The 17,094-nt window shown below is 47.7% G+C and overlaps 1 protein-coding gene across 2 annotated transcripts in view; it reads left to right on the top strand.

Annotated features, from left to right (window-relative positions):
* Window positions 1-17,053, top strand: part of mpp2b (MAGUK p55 scaffold protein 2b) — a 41,040-nt gene extending 23,987 nt beyond the window's left edge. For both annotated transcript variants that reach the window (XM_030340609.1, XM_030340607.1), the window contains 10 exons: window positions 3,747-3,899; window positions 4,573-4,728; window positions 5,324-5,551; window positions 9,636-9,767; window positions 10,424-10,526; window positions 12,762-12,830; window positions 12,998-13,159; window positions 13,796-13,998; window positions 14,755-14,883; window positions 15,405-17,053. In XM_030340609.1, coding sequence (XP_030196469.1) covers window positions 3,747-3,899; window positions 4,573-4,728; window positions 5,324-5,551; window positions 9,636-9,767; window positions 10,424-10,526; window positions 12,762-12,830; window positions 12,998-13,159; window positions 13,796-13,998; window positions 14,755-14,883; window positions 15,405-15,581 — 1,512 coding nt within the window. In that variant the 3' untranslated portion in view covers window positions 15,582-17,053. The remainder of the gene's footprint in view (window positions 1-3,746; window positions 3,900-4,572; window positions 4,729-5,323; window positions 5,552-9,635; window positions 9,768-10,423; window positions 10,527-12,761; window positions 12,831-12,997; window positions 13,160-13,795; window positions 13,999-14,754; window positions 14,884-15,404) is intronic.
* The last annotated feature ends 41 nt before the right edge of the window (window positions 17,054-17,094 follow it).

The raw sequence follows: 17,094 nt of genomic DNA, 5'->3' as shown, positions 1-17,094 counted from the left end.
AATGATGGGTCGAGGAAATTAAAAGCTGCCACGCGTCCAATCGACATCATCCCCAACAGGAGGGCTTTGTAGAGAGGCATCCCCTCGCCTAGAGAGAGAGAGGGAGAGAGAAAGAGAGAACTCAGAGTCCTGCCCGCTCCATCTCCCTGGTCTGCAGCTGACCTGTAGGCCTCATTTAAATGGATCTGGGATATGTTTAGTATGATAACGAGTTGGAATGTTCGTTTGGGAGCAAAGAAGCGCATACAGACGCATTCTTCAGTTGGCTGTTTTTAGCCGATTCTACCAAAACGCTATAAACTTGGAACGATAGGGGCATGTGTTATGGTTAAAAAGAAATCGCTATTTTAAACCCCTTAAAAGGCTAGTAGTAGCCCGACACTTCTTTGGTAGTATAATACGGGGCCTAACATATAAAACGAGGAACGAACACAGAGATTGTGACATCCGTCAACAACACGCAAGCTCTGTGTTCACCTATCTACTTATCGAGTCTTAAAAATAATTTGCCGTTGACGGGTGAACTACTGATGGTATTGTTTGTATAAATTGCCCTTTTTAATAAACAATCTGTGCACCTACAAAGTTATCAAGGCATCGTTTTATGTGTTTAGCTGTTTTAGAGTGCATTTCTGCTTTAAGTTGGAGCTACAGTTATAGCAATTTCATTTTCTAACGGTGAGAGTGGGGGTGGTGACAAAAGTGGATCACCATGAAAATGGTTTATAGAGGAAGATTCCCTGGATGGACTGGCTCGTATTCTGGCTTGGACTCTTGGTGTTGAGCTACGGTTTGAACAGAGTGAAATGCTCATAAAATAACACGGTGCAGGTTTAAATCTTAGCCAAACATTGTGTGTGTGTGTGTGTGTGTGTGTGTGTGTGTGTGTGTGTGTGTGTGTGTGTGTGTGTGTGTGTGTGTGTGTGTGTGTGTGTGTGTGTGTGTGTGTGTGTGTGTGAGATCTAACCCCAGGTTCAGTCCACAGAAAGAACTGCTCCAGCAGACTGCCCTAAAGATTGCTTTCCAATACTTACAGAGAACACAGCTCCCTTCTTCTTCTTCCTCTTCTTCGACGGAGCCTTCACCACATGAATCAAAGCCTATAAAAGCTTGGACCGCGAGGGCTCTTTTGATCTACTAAGCACCGTTTGTCGTTGCTCCCTCCCAGTTGACGCCACGGAAGAGAATAAAGATCATTGATAGATGGTCGGTCGAACGTCACAGTTGGTCGTCTGTGCTCCTGACTCAGCAACCCGTGTATTGCGTTTTTGTGTGTGTGAGTGTCTTGGCTCAGACTTGGACAGCTTGTTCCATCAGATGTCAGGGTTTTTGCCAAGGCACGCTTTGTGTTGTTTCCTGAAGGACTGTGTGTGTGTGTGTGTGTGTGTGTGTGTGTGTGTGTTCCTGTTTATGATCATACATATATTATAAATATGTGTGCGTGTGTGTGTGGTCATGGGAGCATGCATTTTACCATGTTTGCCTGTTTGTGTGTATGCATGCATGCATGCGTACGTGTCTTTGTGAACGTGGGAACCTGTGTGTATGTGTGTGCGTGTGCGTGTGTGTGCATGTGAACAACGCTGTGTTAACAACACAGTGTCCCTGCACTGGGACAGTTGCAAACAAACAACATGGCCTTCGGATCACCCATGGGTGCTTGACTCTGTGCAGTCGCCTGACAAATGGAATCCTCCTAAGCGGGAATGTTATTCATTTATTTCTCTATTAGCCTGACTGGGCTCTGGGGGGGAGTGCAACATGATCGTTTTCACCACCTTTAATAATCTCTCTGCAAATCGCGATTTGCAGAGAGATTATAGAATGCGAAAGAGAGAGGCTTCCTCGGCCTGAGATGTTTTCAAACCCCCTGTGAAGGGGAGCTTGTTCAATCTAGATTGACCGGAGATTGACAATCTCTGGCGCAAAGTGTTGTCAAGTCACACACTCAGCCCATTCTTCACTAGTCATCAACGTATTGGTGCCGCTGATGGCGCCACCACCACCACCACCTGCATCTCCTCCACCCTCCCCGTCTCCACCGCTATTACCTCCACTGGGGAAGGTCACCTTAAAAGTAAATCCCCATTCAGAGAACAGTGGGAGGCAGAGCCCCGCTGTGACGGATTGGAAAGACATTTCCCCACAAATACGACAGAAAAAACAACAATATTGTTATTCCAGATCCATCAGAGAGAAAGTAATGAAAACACAGGGAAGTAAAGCCCTCTTGCTTCCCCAAATATGGTGTTTGACAGGGACCAAGGTACACACACACACACACACACACACACACACACACACACACACACACACACACACACACACACACACACACACACACACACACACACACACACACACACACACACACACCAATGTGATGTTTTATATGACTACCTGCAGACAGACACACACACACACATACAATCGCACACACACACACACACACACACACACACACACACACACACACACACACACACACACACACACACACACACACACACACACACACACACACACACACACACACGGACACACACACACACGGACAGACACACACACACAGACACACACACACAGTGCTTCTGGCTGTTTTTTGAATCCTCCCACGCAGGCAGTGTGAAGTTTACCTTGAGTTATTGTTGTGGTTATCGGTTTCTTTTTTTTCTCAGTGAAAATGTATGAGTTGTGCGCGTCGCCTTATTTTATGCTACTTGTTCTCGCCTCGCCTGCCTTCTTCGCTGCGCTCCTAAATCACAACAAATGGACCTGCAGAATCAGTGGATGTCTCACCGCAGCCATTGGCAGAAGATTAACTGCGGTGTGGACTCCTAGTGCTGACTTTGACCAATAGGGCTGTAAATGTACCTTTTTAAATCTAAAAAATTCATGTCCAGGGCTTTGTTTTCATATGAACTACACGTTTGACTTAAAATATGGGGAATCAGACTTTATAAAGAACCTGGCCTCATTTGTGGAAAACTGCTGACATCTGATGTCAAGGTGATGCCAACACGCTTATCTCAGCTAGAGAGACAAATAGAAAATAATAAGGTGACTCCATCCCTGGCTTTACTGTGAACCTTAACACTGTCCACCTCGCTAGAAACAGTGATCCATTTTAATGTGGCCCCTTTGTTTTCAGGCGTGTGTGAGATATTCCACATTTTATTGAACTCGCCCGGCCTTTAGTCTACTCCTGAACTCTGCTTCAACTGTTCATTAAACTTTTATTTAATCTATTTTATATTCAAGTTACAGTCCTGTAGTCTCTGCTGTGACACACAAACAGCCTTGATATGTTTGTCCCCTGCTGAAACACGGGAATACAACCATCCAGCCACTCTGAATGTTTGCTCACAATTCTTTTTTTCGATGCCCATGAAAGTGACATATATAATGTATATAAAGTTACATATATATGTAATATACATGAAACATAAATGAAAAAGGATGATGTCAAGTAAAAGATGATACACTAGGTCAATAAATATTGATATAATATCTATGAATAAAAGCATGTTAGAAAAACATCAACGCAAAGTTGCTGACATATTAAAATGATGAGCTTGCCCTATATTTATTAAACAACTATTTATATCACAGGCTAAATCCTTGAACACTTTCACTCGTCGCTATACCGTGTGGCATCAGTCAGCATGTCTGAACCAAGCACCAGTGTGAACGTGGGGCCTGAGGACCCCTTCCACCCCCTGTGGTCGGTGTGTGTCGCCCCCCAGGCCCATGAGCACTTTGAGGAGCCCAAGCTGGAGGCGGTGCGGGACAACAACATGGAGCTGGTGCAGGACATCCTGAAGGACCTGAGCCCGCTGGCCGACAGCAGCACGGCGGCCGACGAGCTGGCGCGCATCCTCCAGGAGCCCCACTTCCAGGTGAGGGCCTCCCGCCGCACCCGGCGTCCCAGTCTTATCCCCGCGGTGACGGGTTAGCTCTCGTCCCTGCGAGGCTTTAGTGTGGCTGTTCGTGAGGCCGAGAACCGGCGTCATGAATTGGACGAACTACAGAGATGACAAGTGCGGCATGAGGGAGTTTCAAAAAAAGAGAAAACAGACGGCAGGCGGCTGGGAAACGGTTCTTTTAATAAGTGTTGTGTTCTGGCTGACTCCATATAGTGGTGCTAACATAGCGTTTAATAGTCGCGTCTCTGAGATAAAGCGGTGGTACATCTCAACAACAAGAGCTAAAAACAACAAAGGCAGTTTAGCAGAAGGATCTGAGAGAGGGTTCACACACACAGTGAGTCTTAACTTAATACAGTTTTTCATCTATATTTCTGCCTCGCCCCTATCACATCCATCCAAACATTGTCTGTCAATCAGCTCCTCTTATACTATAATAAACATGTATATCAAATAATGTAACTGTACAATACTTGCAAACCATACTGCTTTTATGAACAAACCAGAACACATCAGTACTGTATTCTTAGCGTTGTCGAATCCTCCCTAACACTATCGTCACACTATTACTTAGCATTGATCAACCTCTTAACAGAGTCGTTAATGCTTACATTTGATTGGTCGTCACCGCCTTCTCTGACCGCAGTCTCTGCTGGAGACGCACGACTCGGTGGCGTCCAAGACCTTCGAGACTCCGCCCCCCAGCCCGTGTGCCTTCATGGACGCGGCGTTCAACAGCCAGCCCGTCCCCCCCGACGCCGTCCGCATGGTGGGCATACGCAAGGTGGCCGGGGAGCACCTGGTAGGTACTGCTCTGACCCCCAGGACCTGGGACCGAGGGAGGGTCAGAGGTCGAGGGGTCAGGGAGACGATCTCGTTGTGATATTCGGGGGAATGTCTGGGGAGATATAATGATTTGAAGGCTGTCTTAGGTTCAGGGATTAACTGGTGCATTTGGAGGTGCTTTATGGATTATGAATGTGGATGGGATAATAGTAATTGTGGAGATGCTTGACATGCAGTTAAGCTCTTAAGAGGAATTAAAAAAGGACACATTTACAGTGATTATTCAGTCTTATTAATATTTTGCACCACATGTTTTTTTTAAGGTGTACATATTTTCCGCATCTATGTTCATTAGTTGTACAAGGTCGGTTTCATCAGTCTACATCGGTTTTGTGTGTTTATGTGTGTGTGCTTGGTGAGGTACACCGACATCTCCCACCTGGGATCTGAAGTCTGTTTTATCACATCTTTATCTCATGTGTGCAATGTGCATTGACAATATGCTCACATTTGTAAATTTTTTGCATGCTGTGTGTGTGTGCGTGCGTGCGTTTGTATGTGTGTGCATCGTGCGTCTGCGTGCGACACTCCCCTCCCCATCGACGCACCAGGGCGTGACGTTCCGCGTGGAGAACGGCGAGCTGGTGATCGCCCGGATCCTCCACGGCGGGATGATCGACCAGCAGGGCCTGCTGCATGTGGGCGACATCATCAAGGAGGTGAACGCCAAGGAGGTGGGCGACGTCCCGCGGGTGCTGCAGGAGATGCTGAAGGACGCCAGCGGCAGCGTGGTGCTGAAGATCCTGCCCAGCTACCAGGAGCCACACACGCCGCGGCAGGTCCGAGAGCGCACACGCGGCGCACGTGCACACACACACACACACACACACACACACACACACACACACACACACACACACACACACACACACACACACACACACACACACACACACACACGCACGCACGCACGCACGCTCGCGCACGCCGCAGCAGCAGGTGACAGCACACACCCATTCATCGGGCACACGCACGCGCCCGCCGCGGCAGGTCCGAGCATGCGCACGCATGTGCACGTGCTCACACGCAGACACACGCACACACAGACACACTGCGGCAGGTCAGAGCATACAGATGCACGCACCAGGCAAGTACGCACACAGACACACACACACACCAGCAAACACACACACACACACACACACACATACACATACACACACACACACACACACACACACACACACAGATACTGGCAGATTGGAGTGCACACACACACACACAGACACACGTACACTGCCCGGATTATGACCAATTATGCACCACGTCCATCAAATATGGCATGAATATCACATGCTTAATGTTTAAAATTATACCGCTTTTTTTTTTATTGTCAATCATTGTAATTGGCATCAGCCAGCAGGCTGTTTGAAATATAGCAGGCCAGCGGGCCGTGGCCTGTTAGAAAGTCCTGGCTCCGCCATTACATTATGTCTAACTTTATTAAAATACACACACACACACACACACACACACACACACACACACACACACACACACACACACACACACACACACACACACTGCTTGAAACATGGGTGACACTGCCAACAAAGATTATTTATAGTGCTTCTTATGCAACGTCTGCTAATGGGTTCTTTCAGAATTGCGTGGCCTGTTGTCTGCTCGTTGGGGGGCTTGTTGGGGGGGCTTGTTGGGGGCTTGCATAAACTGCAGTGTGCTTTCGTCAGCGAGGGGCAGAGACCTTCTCTGGGGGGGGGGGGGGGGAGATCCTTACCTTATGATCCGCTGAAGTCCCCCCGGAGCTAAAGACTCACCCCGCCGGTCGACCGGTCTGGACAGAGCTAATCCCGGTAACACGCGCCTCGGGACTGGGGATCAGAGTGAAGGGCAGCAGCTTGTTGACGGTCCATTCCCTGGTTAAAGGTGGGTCAGGTCTATAGTGGGTTCATCAAGTACGGCACAAGCACGAGGGAGATGGTTTTTACTGCTGGCTTTACTAGTGGTCACACTGAACGCTTACACACACGCACATTTAGCCTCAATGTGATTAGACACTTTACAGGAGACTAGATTAGATTAGATTCGATTAGATAAAACTAGATTAACTAGATTACATCATGTTAGATTAGGTCATATTGGACTACCATCAATTCATGGTATCGTTTAAGGTTAGATCAATACATGAGATAGGTACATTACATAATACTTTACTATTTATCTTATATTAGACTAGCCTAGCCTCGATAAAGTTATCATGTTAGGTAAAGTCATTTTAGATTGCATAATATTAGATTTGATTACATCACATTATATTGGATACATTATATTACATTAGACTCTTTAATATTAGATTAGACTTCACTTGACTAGATTTCATCATGTTGGATTAGGTCATATTGGATTTGGTTGGATTGGATTAGATCAATAGATTAGATCAGACACTACAAACCGCGCCCTGATCCTGATTGATCCTGATCAACTCAAAGCAGCGCTTGACAGTTGCAACATTTGCACATCAAAGGCCTCTAAGGCACCGCTTGTGAAACAGCAGCGACGCTGAGACCCCGACCGGATCCTCACAGCGGAGCACTTTACGGCTAGTCTTAGGCTGTCAACACACGCGATGTAGATAGAGGATGCTTGCATATCAAAACCAACACTCGGAAGAGCGAGAGAGCAAAGCCATATATGTAATCTGTTGAGTTTTAGACTTGCTGAAGGATTTGTCGATATCCATCTCTGTCTCTCTCGCTCTCGCTCTCTCTCTCTCTCTCTCTCTGTCTCTCTGTCTCTCTGTCTCTCTGTGTCTCTCTCTCTCTCTCTCTCTCCCTCTCCCCCTCTCTCCCTCTCTCTCTATCTGTCACTGTATTACACTCAGGGGCTCTTCACTCAGAGCGGGCGGTTGGCTGGCAGCACCACCGCGGCTGGCTGTTTGGTCACGCTGGTTAACTCAGCCCCTGCCTTGGCGGCGCTACATACAGTACAGAGTTGCAGAGCTACATCACAGGAGAAAATTCCCAGCGGCACATTAAGCATGTCAATAAGGGCAACAGGGGACACACGTTTCTGTAAGGCATATCTCGGTTTTTCAGTTGAATTGGTAAAATGTAAAACCGTTTGGCTCAGACGCCACAGGCTCCCACACGCCGGTGACAGTAATGGCCTTCCAGCGGTCTGTTTCCATCGCTATCGTGTTTGGTTTTTAGGACATTTTGGCCCCGACTTGTCACTTCCCCCCTTCTCCCCCCTTCCTGCCATCCTCGTGGGGATTTGAGGGGATTTGAGAGAGTGTTTCTTTATCTGTCATTGTGTGTTTATTAGCTGTGGCTGTCACAGAGTGCGCTGGTATCTCGGTGTAGCCTGCTGTCTGTCGGGCTGTCTGATTGGTTGAGGCTGGTTCGGTGGAGTTCCTACATTAAGGAGAGGCCTGTGTGGGAGGGAGGTTGAGAAACACTCCCGGGCAGTTTGACAATGCTGTTGATTAGGTTTCATCTTCTCTGGCCTCTGATGTTTTGTAGCGCTCATGACTGTATCTCAGACGACTGACGACTTGTATTAGGGATCTGCATTTACTACAAGTGTTTGTATTTGGACAATTTGAAAGCCAAAGCCTCTTACAGTCAAGCAAAAATACAGAGTGTGTGAGTGCCTGTGTGATTGTGTGAAGGTATGTGTTGTCGGGAATGTGTGGGTGTGTGCACAAAACGCGCGCACACACACACACACACACACACACACACACACACACACACACACACACACACACACACACACACACACCGGTTCAGTCCTAGAGAACCATCAAGAGCTGGCGATGGGGCTGGTTGCCATGGCTACATACTTTGTCCCTTTAACTCTGTCTCCCTCACTTTAACTCTTTCCTCATCTCACTCGCCCTCTGGGTCTACTTGTCACTGTGTTCTCTGTATCGTGATTACTATCTACCCACCTCTCTCTCTCTCTCTCTGGGTCCATCCCTCTCTCCCTTGGCCACTACCTACCCGGGTCTCTATGCTACCACCATCTATTGTTGATCCCTCTCTTGCCATCGTTTTAACGCTCAACATCTCCGATCCACTGTTTCAGCCTCTCTGTCTCTCTTTCTCCATCATTGTTATATATATGTATGTATATATATATATATATATATATATATATATATATATATATATATATATATATATATATATATACATACATATATAAAGTATATCTCCCTTGCTTACATCTCTCTCTACCTCTAAGTTTCTATCTCTCTTTCTCTCTCTCTCTCGCAATCAATCTCTCACTCCCGAACACTCTCTCTCTCTCTCTCTCTCTCTCTCTCTCTCTCTCTCTCTCTCTCTCTCTCTCTCTCTCTCTCTCTCTCTCTCTCTCTCTCTCTCTGGAGCTCAGGGCGAGCACTCTCTGTCAGGCTTGCTGCCTCGGGGTATCTTCGGGGGGGGGGGGGGGAGGGAGGGGAAGGGCTGGGCTGACAGTCAGACCCCTCTCCCACATGAGAGTGCTCACAGGGGGTGGTCGTGGCGTAGCGCTGGGACTCGCTCCATTGTGCTCGCACAATGGAGCGAGTCCCATCCCTGGCAGACCCTGGTGTAATGCGATGTTACACCACGCTGTTCAGGAATGACAGAGAAAAATGGGCCGAGTTGAAAGAGCAAAACTGACTGATGGCAGGAGGATTTATTTTCAATGTCTTCCTTCTTTTCTCATCAATTATTTAAATTTGTTCATTCATTCCTTTTTTTATTTCTTTCCTTTTTTTTCTTTTCTTTAATTGCCTTTTTTATTTTTCTACCAATCAATGCATGTATTCAGTCTTTTCTACAGCGTAAATCGTTGTGGTTCAGTTCTGACGTGCGTCTGTATGAACCGAACGCGTCTCTTCTCCTTCCCCCACAGGCCTTTGTGAAGTGCCACTTTGACTACGACCCCTCCCACGACAACCTGATCCCCTGCAAGGAGGCGGGGCTTAGCTTTGCCCGGGCAGACATCCTGCAGATCTTCAACCAGGAAGACCTCAACTGGTGGCAGGTCAGCTCAGCCACGCCCCCTCCTCACACACACAATTAGATGACCTCTGTGTATTTACTATCTACTATTTAGTTATTTAGAACATGCTTTTAATCAAGGCAACTTACAGGGATGACAAGAGAAGGTAGAAAAAAACAGACCTTGCTCAATGGATGCTACCATGTATGCTAGGATTTGGAAATTGGGGGGTGTGAACCTCGAACCCAAGTTGCACCCTAACCATGAAAATAACTTACCCTGCATTTATCTTCATTTGCGTGTGTGTGTGTGTGTGTGTGTGTGTGTGTGTGTGTGTGTGTGTGTGTGTGTGTGCGCACATCCATGCATGCACGTGCCACGCCCACATGCATACATACGTCTAAGCTCCAGTGAATGTGTATGTATGTGTGTGTGTGTGTGTGTGTGTGTGTGTGTGTGTGTGTGTGTGTGTGTGTGTGTGTGTGTGTGTGTGTGTGTGTGTGTGTGTGTGTGTGTGTGTGTGTGTGTGTCTGTGTGTGCCTTTGTGTGCGCGGGTGAGTGTGTGTGCCCGCGTACACATCTGCCTGTCCGTTTGTCTAATATACGTGGGTGTGGGTGTGTGTGGGTGGCTGATCTCCCCTGGACCAAGCGTGACGGTCTCCCCCCCGTTGTCTCCTTGGGGGCTCTCCCCTCCCCAGGCCTGCCACCTGGGGGGCGGCAGCGCGGGCCTCATCCCCAGCCAGCTGCTGGAGGAGAAGCGGAAAGCCTTCGTGAAGAAGGACATGGAGCTGGTCACCGCAGGTATCCCCCCCCCACACCCCCCCACCCCACCCCCGCCCCAGCCTGGGCCAGCGGCGCCTGCCAGCGGCCCCGGCCAACCGCCCTGGCAGAGGGGCGCGCCTGACTTCCCACCAGCTGTCTTCTTTATGTGCATCGACTCATCAGCCAAACTCTACACTGATACACACTCTGATAAACACACACACGCACGCAAGCACGCACGCGCACACACACACACACACACACACACACACACACACACACACACACACACACACACACACACACACACACACACACATAGGCATACATGCGCACACCCACACACATACACACGCACAGACACACACACGCACAGACACACACACACACACACACGCACACGCACACGCACACATACACATAGACATACATGTGCACACCCAAACACACACACACACACAGATACACATACATGCATACACATACACACACTCAGACGTACACTTTTATGCACAAACACAGAAACACACACACACACATACACACACACACACACACAGACACACACACACACACACACACACACACACACACACACACACACACACACACACACATACATACACACACACAAACCCACACAAAAAAATCCCAAAACCACGTATTTCGTTATTGTTTTGGGACGTGCGGTTGTGTGATCTTTTTGTGTGTTGCATCAACGCACACTGTCGCAGTGCTACCATTCCACACACAGACTACACACCAGCACAGCGGGCCTTGCTGAGGAACAGTCCGGCGGTGATGTAATGGAGCAGCGAGCGGCAGCACCGTGACTCAGCCCGTATGAAACAGCCTCGCCAAACAGACATCTGCTGCCCCGCCCACCAAGCGGTGGCTCACGGGCCTCCTCCGTCACGTGGTGGGGCGACGACGCCACCGCTGACAACGGCGGAGGAACCTGGGGAACCGAGAGAGAGAGAGAGGGAGGGAGGGAGAGAGGGAGAGAGAGAGAGAGAGAGAGAGAGAGAGAGAGAGAGAGAGAGAGAGAGAGAGAGAGAGAGAGAGAGAGAGAGAGAGAGAGAGAGAGAGAGAGAGAGAGAGAGAGAGAGAGAGAGAGAGAGAGAGACTTTGACTTGAGAGGTAGAGAGAGAGGTAGAGAGAGAGATACTTTAGCGCACAGGTAGAATCGTCGGCTGGCGTAGGGTTCTCTCCTCAGGGGGCGCGTAGCGTTTAATCTTCACGGATTGATGAAGTGGGGTGAGAGGGGGGAGAACGAACTGAGATTGCCGCCCAAAGCTCCAGGTGATTTGGTGTTTGGGGCGGGGGGAGTAAGTTGTGTACCAGGTGTTGGGTCTCGGCCACACACCTGGTACCCTTCAGCTGGTGGGGGGTGAAGGGTAGGAGGGTGGGAGGGTAGGACCCCCTCCCTCCCTTCTATCCTTATGGCTCCTAAAGGACACATCTGTCTGCCGGCACTTGAGTCAGGGGCTGGGGGTTTGAACCGGCGGTACTTCAGGGCCACGTCTGCACGGCAATAGATTAGGAGGATGAAGGTACAGGCCAGTGCTAGGTTTTCTAATATTTCTGTCTCTCTTTGGAGAGGGGAGACAAGACGACATAAAGGATCTATTGCTTCTACCAATCACACATTTTCTGTGTGTACGGGTGTGTGTGCTGTGTGTATTTGCATGATGTAATTATAATAATGAATTTAAATCAAACATTGAGCTGTGCAAACGTCAGCTTCCAATTAGGCGAGGGGAATGACTGCGCATGCTATTTTCAGGCGGCGTTCAAAGGTAGCTTCTTGTTCTATTCCCATACCGTTGGAAATATTGATTTATTCAAACTAATTGCGCCTCACTGGCTAAATCCGGGTGTTGGCATCCATGCGTGCCTTGTAATGATGGCATTAGGGTGGAATGGCAGTAGGCACGCCGTCATCCTACCCGTCATGATAGCAGGACTGAATCCTTAATAAACCACACGTGACTCTACAGCCTTTGTCCTTCTCTGTGAAATCCACGAAAACCTCTCCAGAATGCCTCTATTCCACCATTTTCACCAGATGGATGGATAGATACACTCTGTTGAGCCCGGTTTCTCTCTGACTATGTAACGGAGAAGCTTTTATTGGTTTGCACTGCCATCTGGTGGTAGAGTGTAGTTACTGCAGCTTGATTCGCTTATGGTTACATGTTACCAACATCACAGCTGAGACAGGTGTAGCCTTGCTAGCACATCAGCATGGTTTTGTGTGCCGTCCTTCCTCAGGTCCCCTGTGTGCCGGAATGGGCGGCAAGAAGAAAAAGAAGATGATGTACTTGACGACCAAAAATGCAGGTACGGATTTTCGATTTTTGATGTACCTCCTCCATTTATAATCTCTATTATGTTTGTTTTTCATGTATGAAAATAATTTATAAATATATATAATGTATTTTTGGGATTTATTCTACTGATTAACCATTAACCATTAGCATTACCTGTCATGTTCTGTCACCTTCTAGAATTTGACCGCCATGAGTTGAGGATCTACGAAGAAGTGGCCAAAGTCCCGCCCTTCAAGAGGAAGACGCTGGTTCTGATTGGTGCGCAGGGTGTGGGCCGTCGCAGTCTGAAGAACAAGTTGTTGGTGTGGGACCCCCAGCGCTACGCCACGACCACCCCCTGTAAGTCCTGTCATCTTCATCACCATCATCCCCATCGTCAGCAAAAGGCAGTAGCCTGCCATGCCGAGAGACCGCCGCAACTCGCATTTGTTCATGGGATGGCCATGACTTGGCTTAAATTGGACAAACCTGTGCACGACCCAGATGCTCACCCCAGTAGGTGACAGTTGCTTTACCAAAGTCCCATTTATGCCAGATTAGGAGTTTAAGAGGCCTTTGCCAACCTCTCAGATAGCATCGTCAGAATCTGCATATGCTGTGACCATGTGCTAGAAATACGCCGCCATATCATCTAGATAAGTGGTCTTATTGGGGACGCCAGATAACGCCACGTTTACTGACCTTTGAAAGGTTACAGGGGCATGATGCAATCCAAAGGCTAGGTAATTATAGAAGTCATAATTGTCATCAACACTCTATAGTCTCCCCAACAAATGAACAAGAGGGAGGTAGAGAGACATAGAGCTAGATAGTGGGAGATTGATGCAACCTCCGGCTTTGTAGTTTCTTAATTTGTGTCTTCCTATCGTTGTTCTACAAACTCTTCGGTCGTTTTCATCTGGTTTCCACCCTTGATAGTTTTAGAAGCGGTGACTCAATGTCAGGGCTTAAATCCCGACCTCTCCTCGACCCCAGTCACCTCCAGGAAACCCAAGGTGGACGAGAAGGACGGACAGATGTACTCCTTCATGTCTCGCACCGAGATGGACTGCGACATCAAGGGCGGGCGTTTCCTGGAGCACGGCGAGTACGACGGCAACGTCTACGGCACCAAGATCAACTCCATCCACGAGGTGGTCGACACTGGGAAGATCTGCATTCTGGACGTCAACCCCCAGGTGTGTTTCACTCTCGCCTGTTGCAGGGTCACTTCTCTTCCTTTTTGGTTCCGTCGTTCCCCTCATTCTGAGTGCTTTTCTCATGCATACTGCATGTGCCCATGATCCCCACTCATTTCCTTCCTTTATTACTTGATTTATTCCTTACTCCCTCACTCCCTCCTCTATCAATCTCTCCCTCGCTCCTTGTTTTCTTCCTTCCTCCCCCAATCCTCCCTTCATCTTTCTTGCTCTCCCTCCCTTCCTTCAGCTCTCTCTCTCTCCCTCCCGCCCTCCCTCCTTTTTTTTCATCCTACCTCCTTCAATCCTCCCTTCATCTTTCTTGCTCCCCCTCACTTTCTTCCTCTGTCTCTTTCCCTTTCTCCTTCCTTCTTCCCTCCATCCTCCCTTCCTCTTTCTTGCTCTTCCTCCCTCCCCCTCTCCTTCCTCTCATCCCTCCTCCCTCAATCCTCCCTTCCTCCCTCCCTTCCTCTCTCCCACTTCCATATTGCGTCACACACCAGACACACCCTTACTATGTGAGGCTGGTTCCACCGTTGGCCTCAGTAGTCTGAGCACATTCCCCCAGTTCCCCTCCAGGACCAAGGAGTGTGATGGAGCGAATCATTAGTAACACGCTCAATTAGAGACGAGCTGTCCCGGCGCATCCTGGCGGTGCCTTGTGCATGCAAAAAACACCTTCTTGCTTGAAGTGAACTCGGCCTGCGGTTGAACAGTTGAACATGAACTGTTGCTGTCTGTGATTGTTCCTCACAGGCCCTGAAGACCCTGAGGACGGCCGAGTTCCTGCCCTACGTGGTCTTCATCGAGGCCCCCGACTACGAGGTGCTGAAGGCCATGAACCGGACGGCCATCGAGTCGGGAGTGGTCACTAAGCAGATGACGGTGAGGTCACGGAGCCGTTGATGTTAAACAGGATATATTGGGTCGTTCCAATTGTAAGTGCTGAATAGAGAAGCAAGGAATATCCGGGCGACTGCGATCTCTTTCCTGCAAATTGGAACAGAGCTCTTTATTACATTTTTATTTCATGCCGATACATCAAAAATAAGGTCAATCTTTTTTAATCATAATGGGTTCATTGTATATTATATATATTCATTCTGCCTTAATACAGAGGAATCCAAAAGCTAACAAGCCATGGTCCTCTGGCTTAATAGAGAGTCACTTGTCCTTATTCTCAGCTCTGTTGCCCTCCGCCTCTGCCGCTAATTGCCCGCTGATTGTATTCATCCCCACCTAATTAACTCACCTTCTCAGAAGGTGTTAGCAGTCTATCTGCTGCTAACTCCTGTCTCTGGGATTCCACTCTCTCTCTCTCTCTCTCTCTCTCTCTCTCTCTCTCTCTCTCTCTCTTGTGCTCACTGTCTCTCTCTCTTGTGCTCACTGTCTCTCACCCGCCGCAGGACTCTGAGCTGAAGAGGACGGTGGACGAGAGTGAACGTATCCAGCGGGCGTACGGACATTACTTTGACCTCTGTATCGTCAACGATGGCCTGGAGTCCGCCTTCCGTAGCCTGCGGCTAGCGCTGGAAAGGCTGTCCTCCGAGCAGCAGTGGGTGCCAGTGAGCTGGGTCTTCTAGAAGGCTTGACCCCCACCCTGACCCTGCCGCCCCGAAGAGGAGCCGTGACCGACCTTGAAGAGAACCGAGGTCAGAGGTCGAAGGCTATGGGTTAAAGGAGGAGGTTGTGCTGGTCTTGGGATACAGTAGAAAATGGCTGCCCAAATGGGGATTTGGAAAGAGCGGAAAAACACAGTGTTGGCTAGCTCTGTCGCACAGAGCGTTTGAAAAGAAGGAAGCATCACATTTTAAGTGCGAAAAACCAGCCTTATGTTGTTTTGTATCTAGAACTCTTTTGTTGACCATGACTTTACGTTGGTTTTTTTCTTGAATCATTTTGAATAATTACGTTTTTCGTAAGAACAGAACAGGCTCTATAGTTGGCTCTCCGATATTGTGCAATAGTGTGTGTGGTATGAGTGCGTGTGTAGATTGTGGAAGAAACAAACACAATGTTGGGTTACAAGATTCACTCGATTGGCTAGGTGACACAGTGCTTTTCTGAAGAGAAGGAAGTGGAACTTATTTGGCCTTTTTAAACATTTTGAACAGATCTTGTAGTTAACATTATATTGGTAGTTAAGGAAACAGCACTGAAAGAAAAGTCAGGGGTCATATTTATATAAATTATGTATATTTTACTGTTTGATCACACGATTGTATATTCAAAAAAATGCTTTTCCTTCTGGATGGAGTAAATTGTGTTAGGAAGATGAATAGCAATAGATTATCAGTAACCAAACACATACAAATGCAATACACACCCAGATAGACACATACACAAATATATGTGCACTTACATAATATAGCAACCTCACTGAATTGTGAAATCACCTTTATGTATATTGTCTTGTCTCAGCTCATAATTTATCACAAAAAGGTGTATATTTTGTTATAACATTCATAATTTCTGCCCTATACTGCATATTTACTTCTCTGATTTGTCTGAATGGGCTTATTCATGAACATTACAGCAAGCACATCCAGACAATCCTAGAGCATTATATTTAAAACTCCACATATAATAAATACTCTCCAACAAAGTTACCAAACATAGGCCTACCTACAATATTTTATTCAGACTGATGGTAAGAGAGGTTTTTCCGATAGTTTGAACACAGCGAAAGGTCTGATTAAAACAGAGAGTTTCATTTTCAATAGGGTAGTGGTAGACCACTGCAATTGTTGCTTGAAATTTACTTTGGCCTTAACTTATCTCCGAAGCCAAGGATACTATCACACATCCACCATTTCACACTCGACAACTATACTTTTTGGATTTTAGGTTATCCTAAAAAAACAAAAATCCCAAGACAAACCTCTGTGTTCGGATGTTAATTTTTTTCTCAAACGTGTAAATATTGTAATGTAAACAAACAACACAGAGAAGATATTCGGTGCTCTGAGAGGGTTCTGGTACTGGTGCAGCCGCTCCATAGCGCTGTACTTTTGATGTTCAAGAAGTGTATTAAAAAAAGAAAACCTTTGGAGCACCGCTTTGCCCGCGTCTATTCCTGTCAGCCACAGCTGCACA

The sequence above is a fragment of the Gadus morhua genome, chromosome 18, assembly GCF_902167405.1.
Source record: "Gadus morhua chromosome 18, gadMor3.0, whole genome shotgun sequence".
Classification (NCBI taxonomy): Eukaryota; Metazoa; Chordata; class Actinopteri; order Gadiformes; family Gadidae; genus Gadus; species Gadus morhua.
Note: the sequence above shows the minus strand (reverse complement) of the source record. Positions and strands in the feature narration are given on the sequence as shown.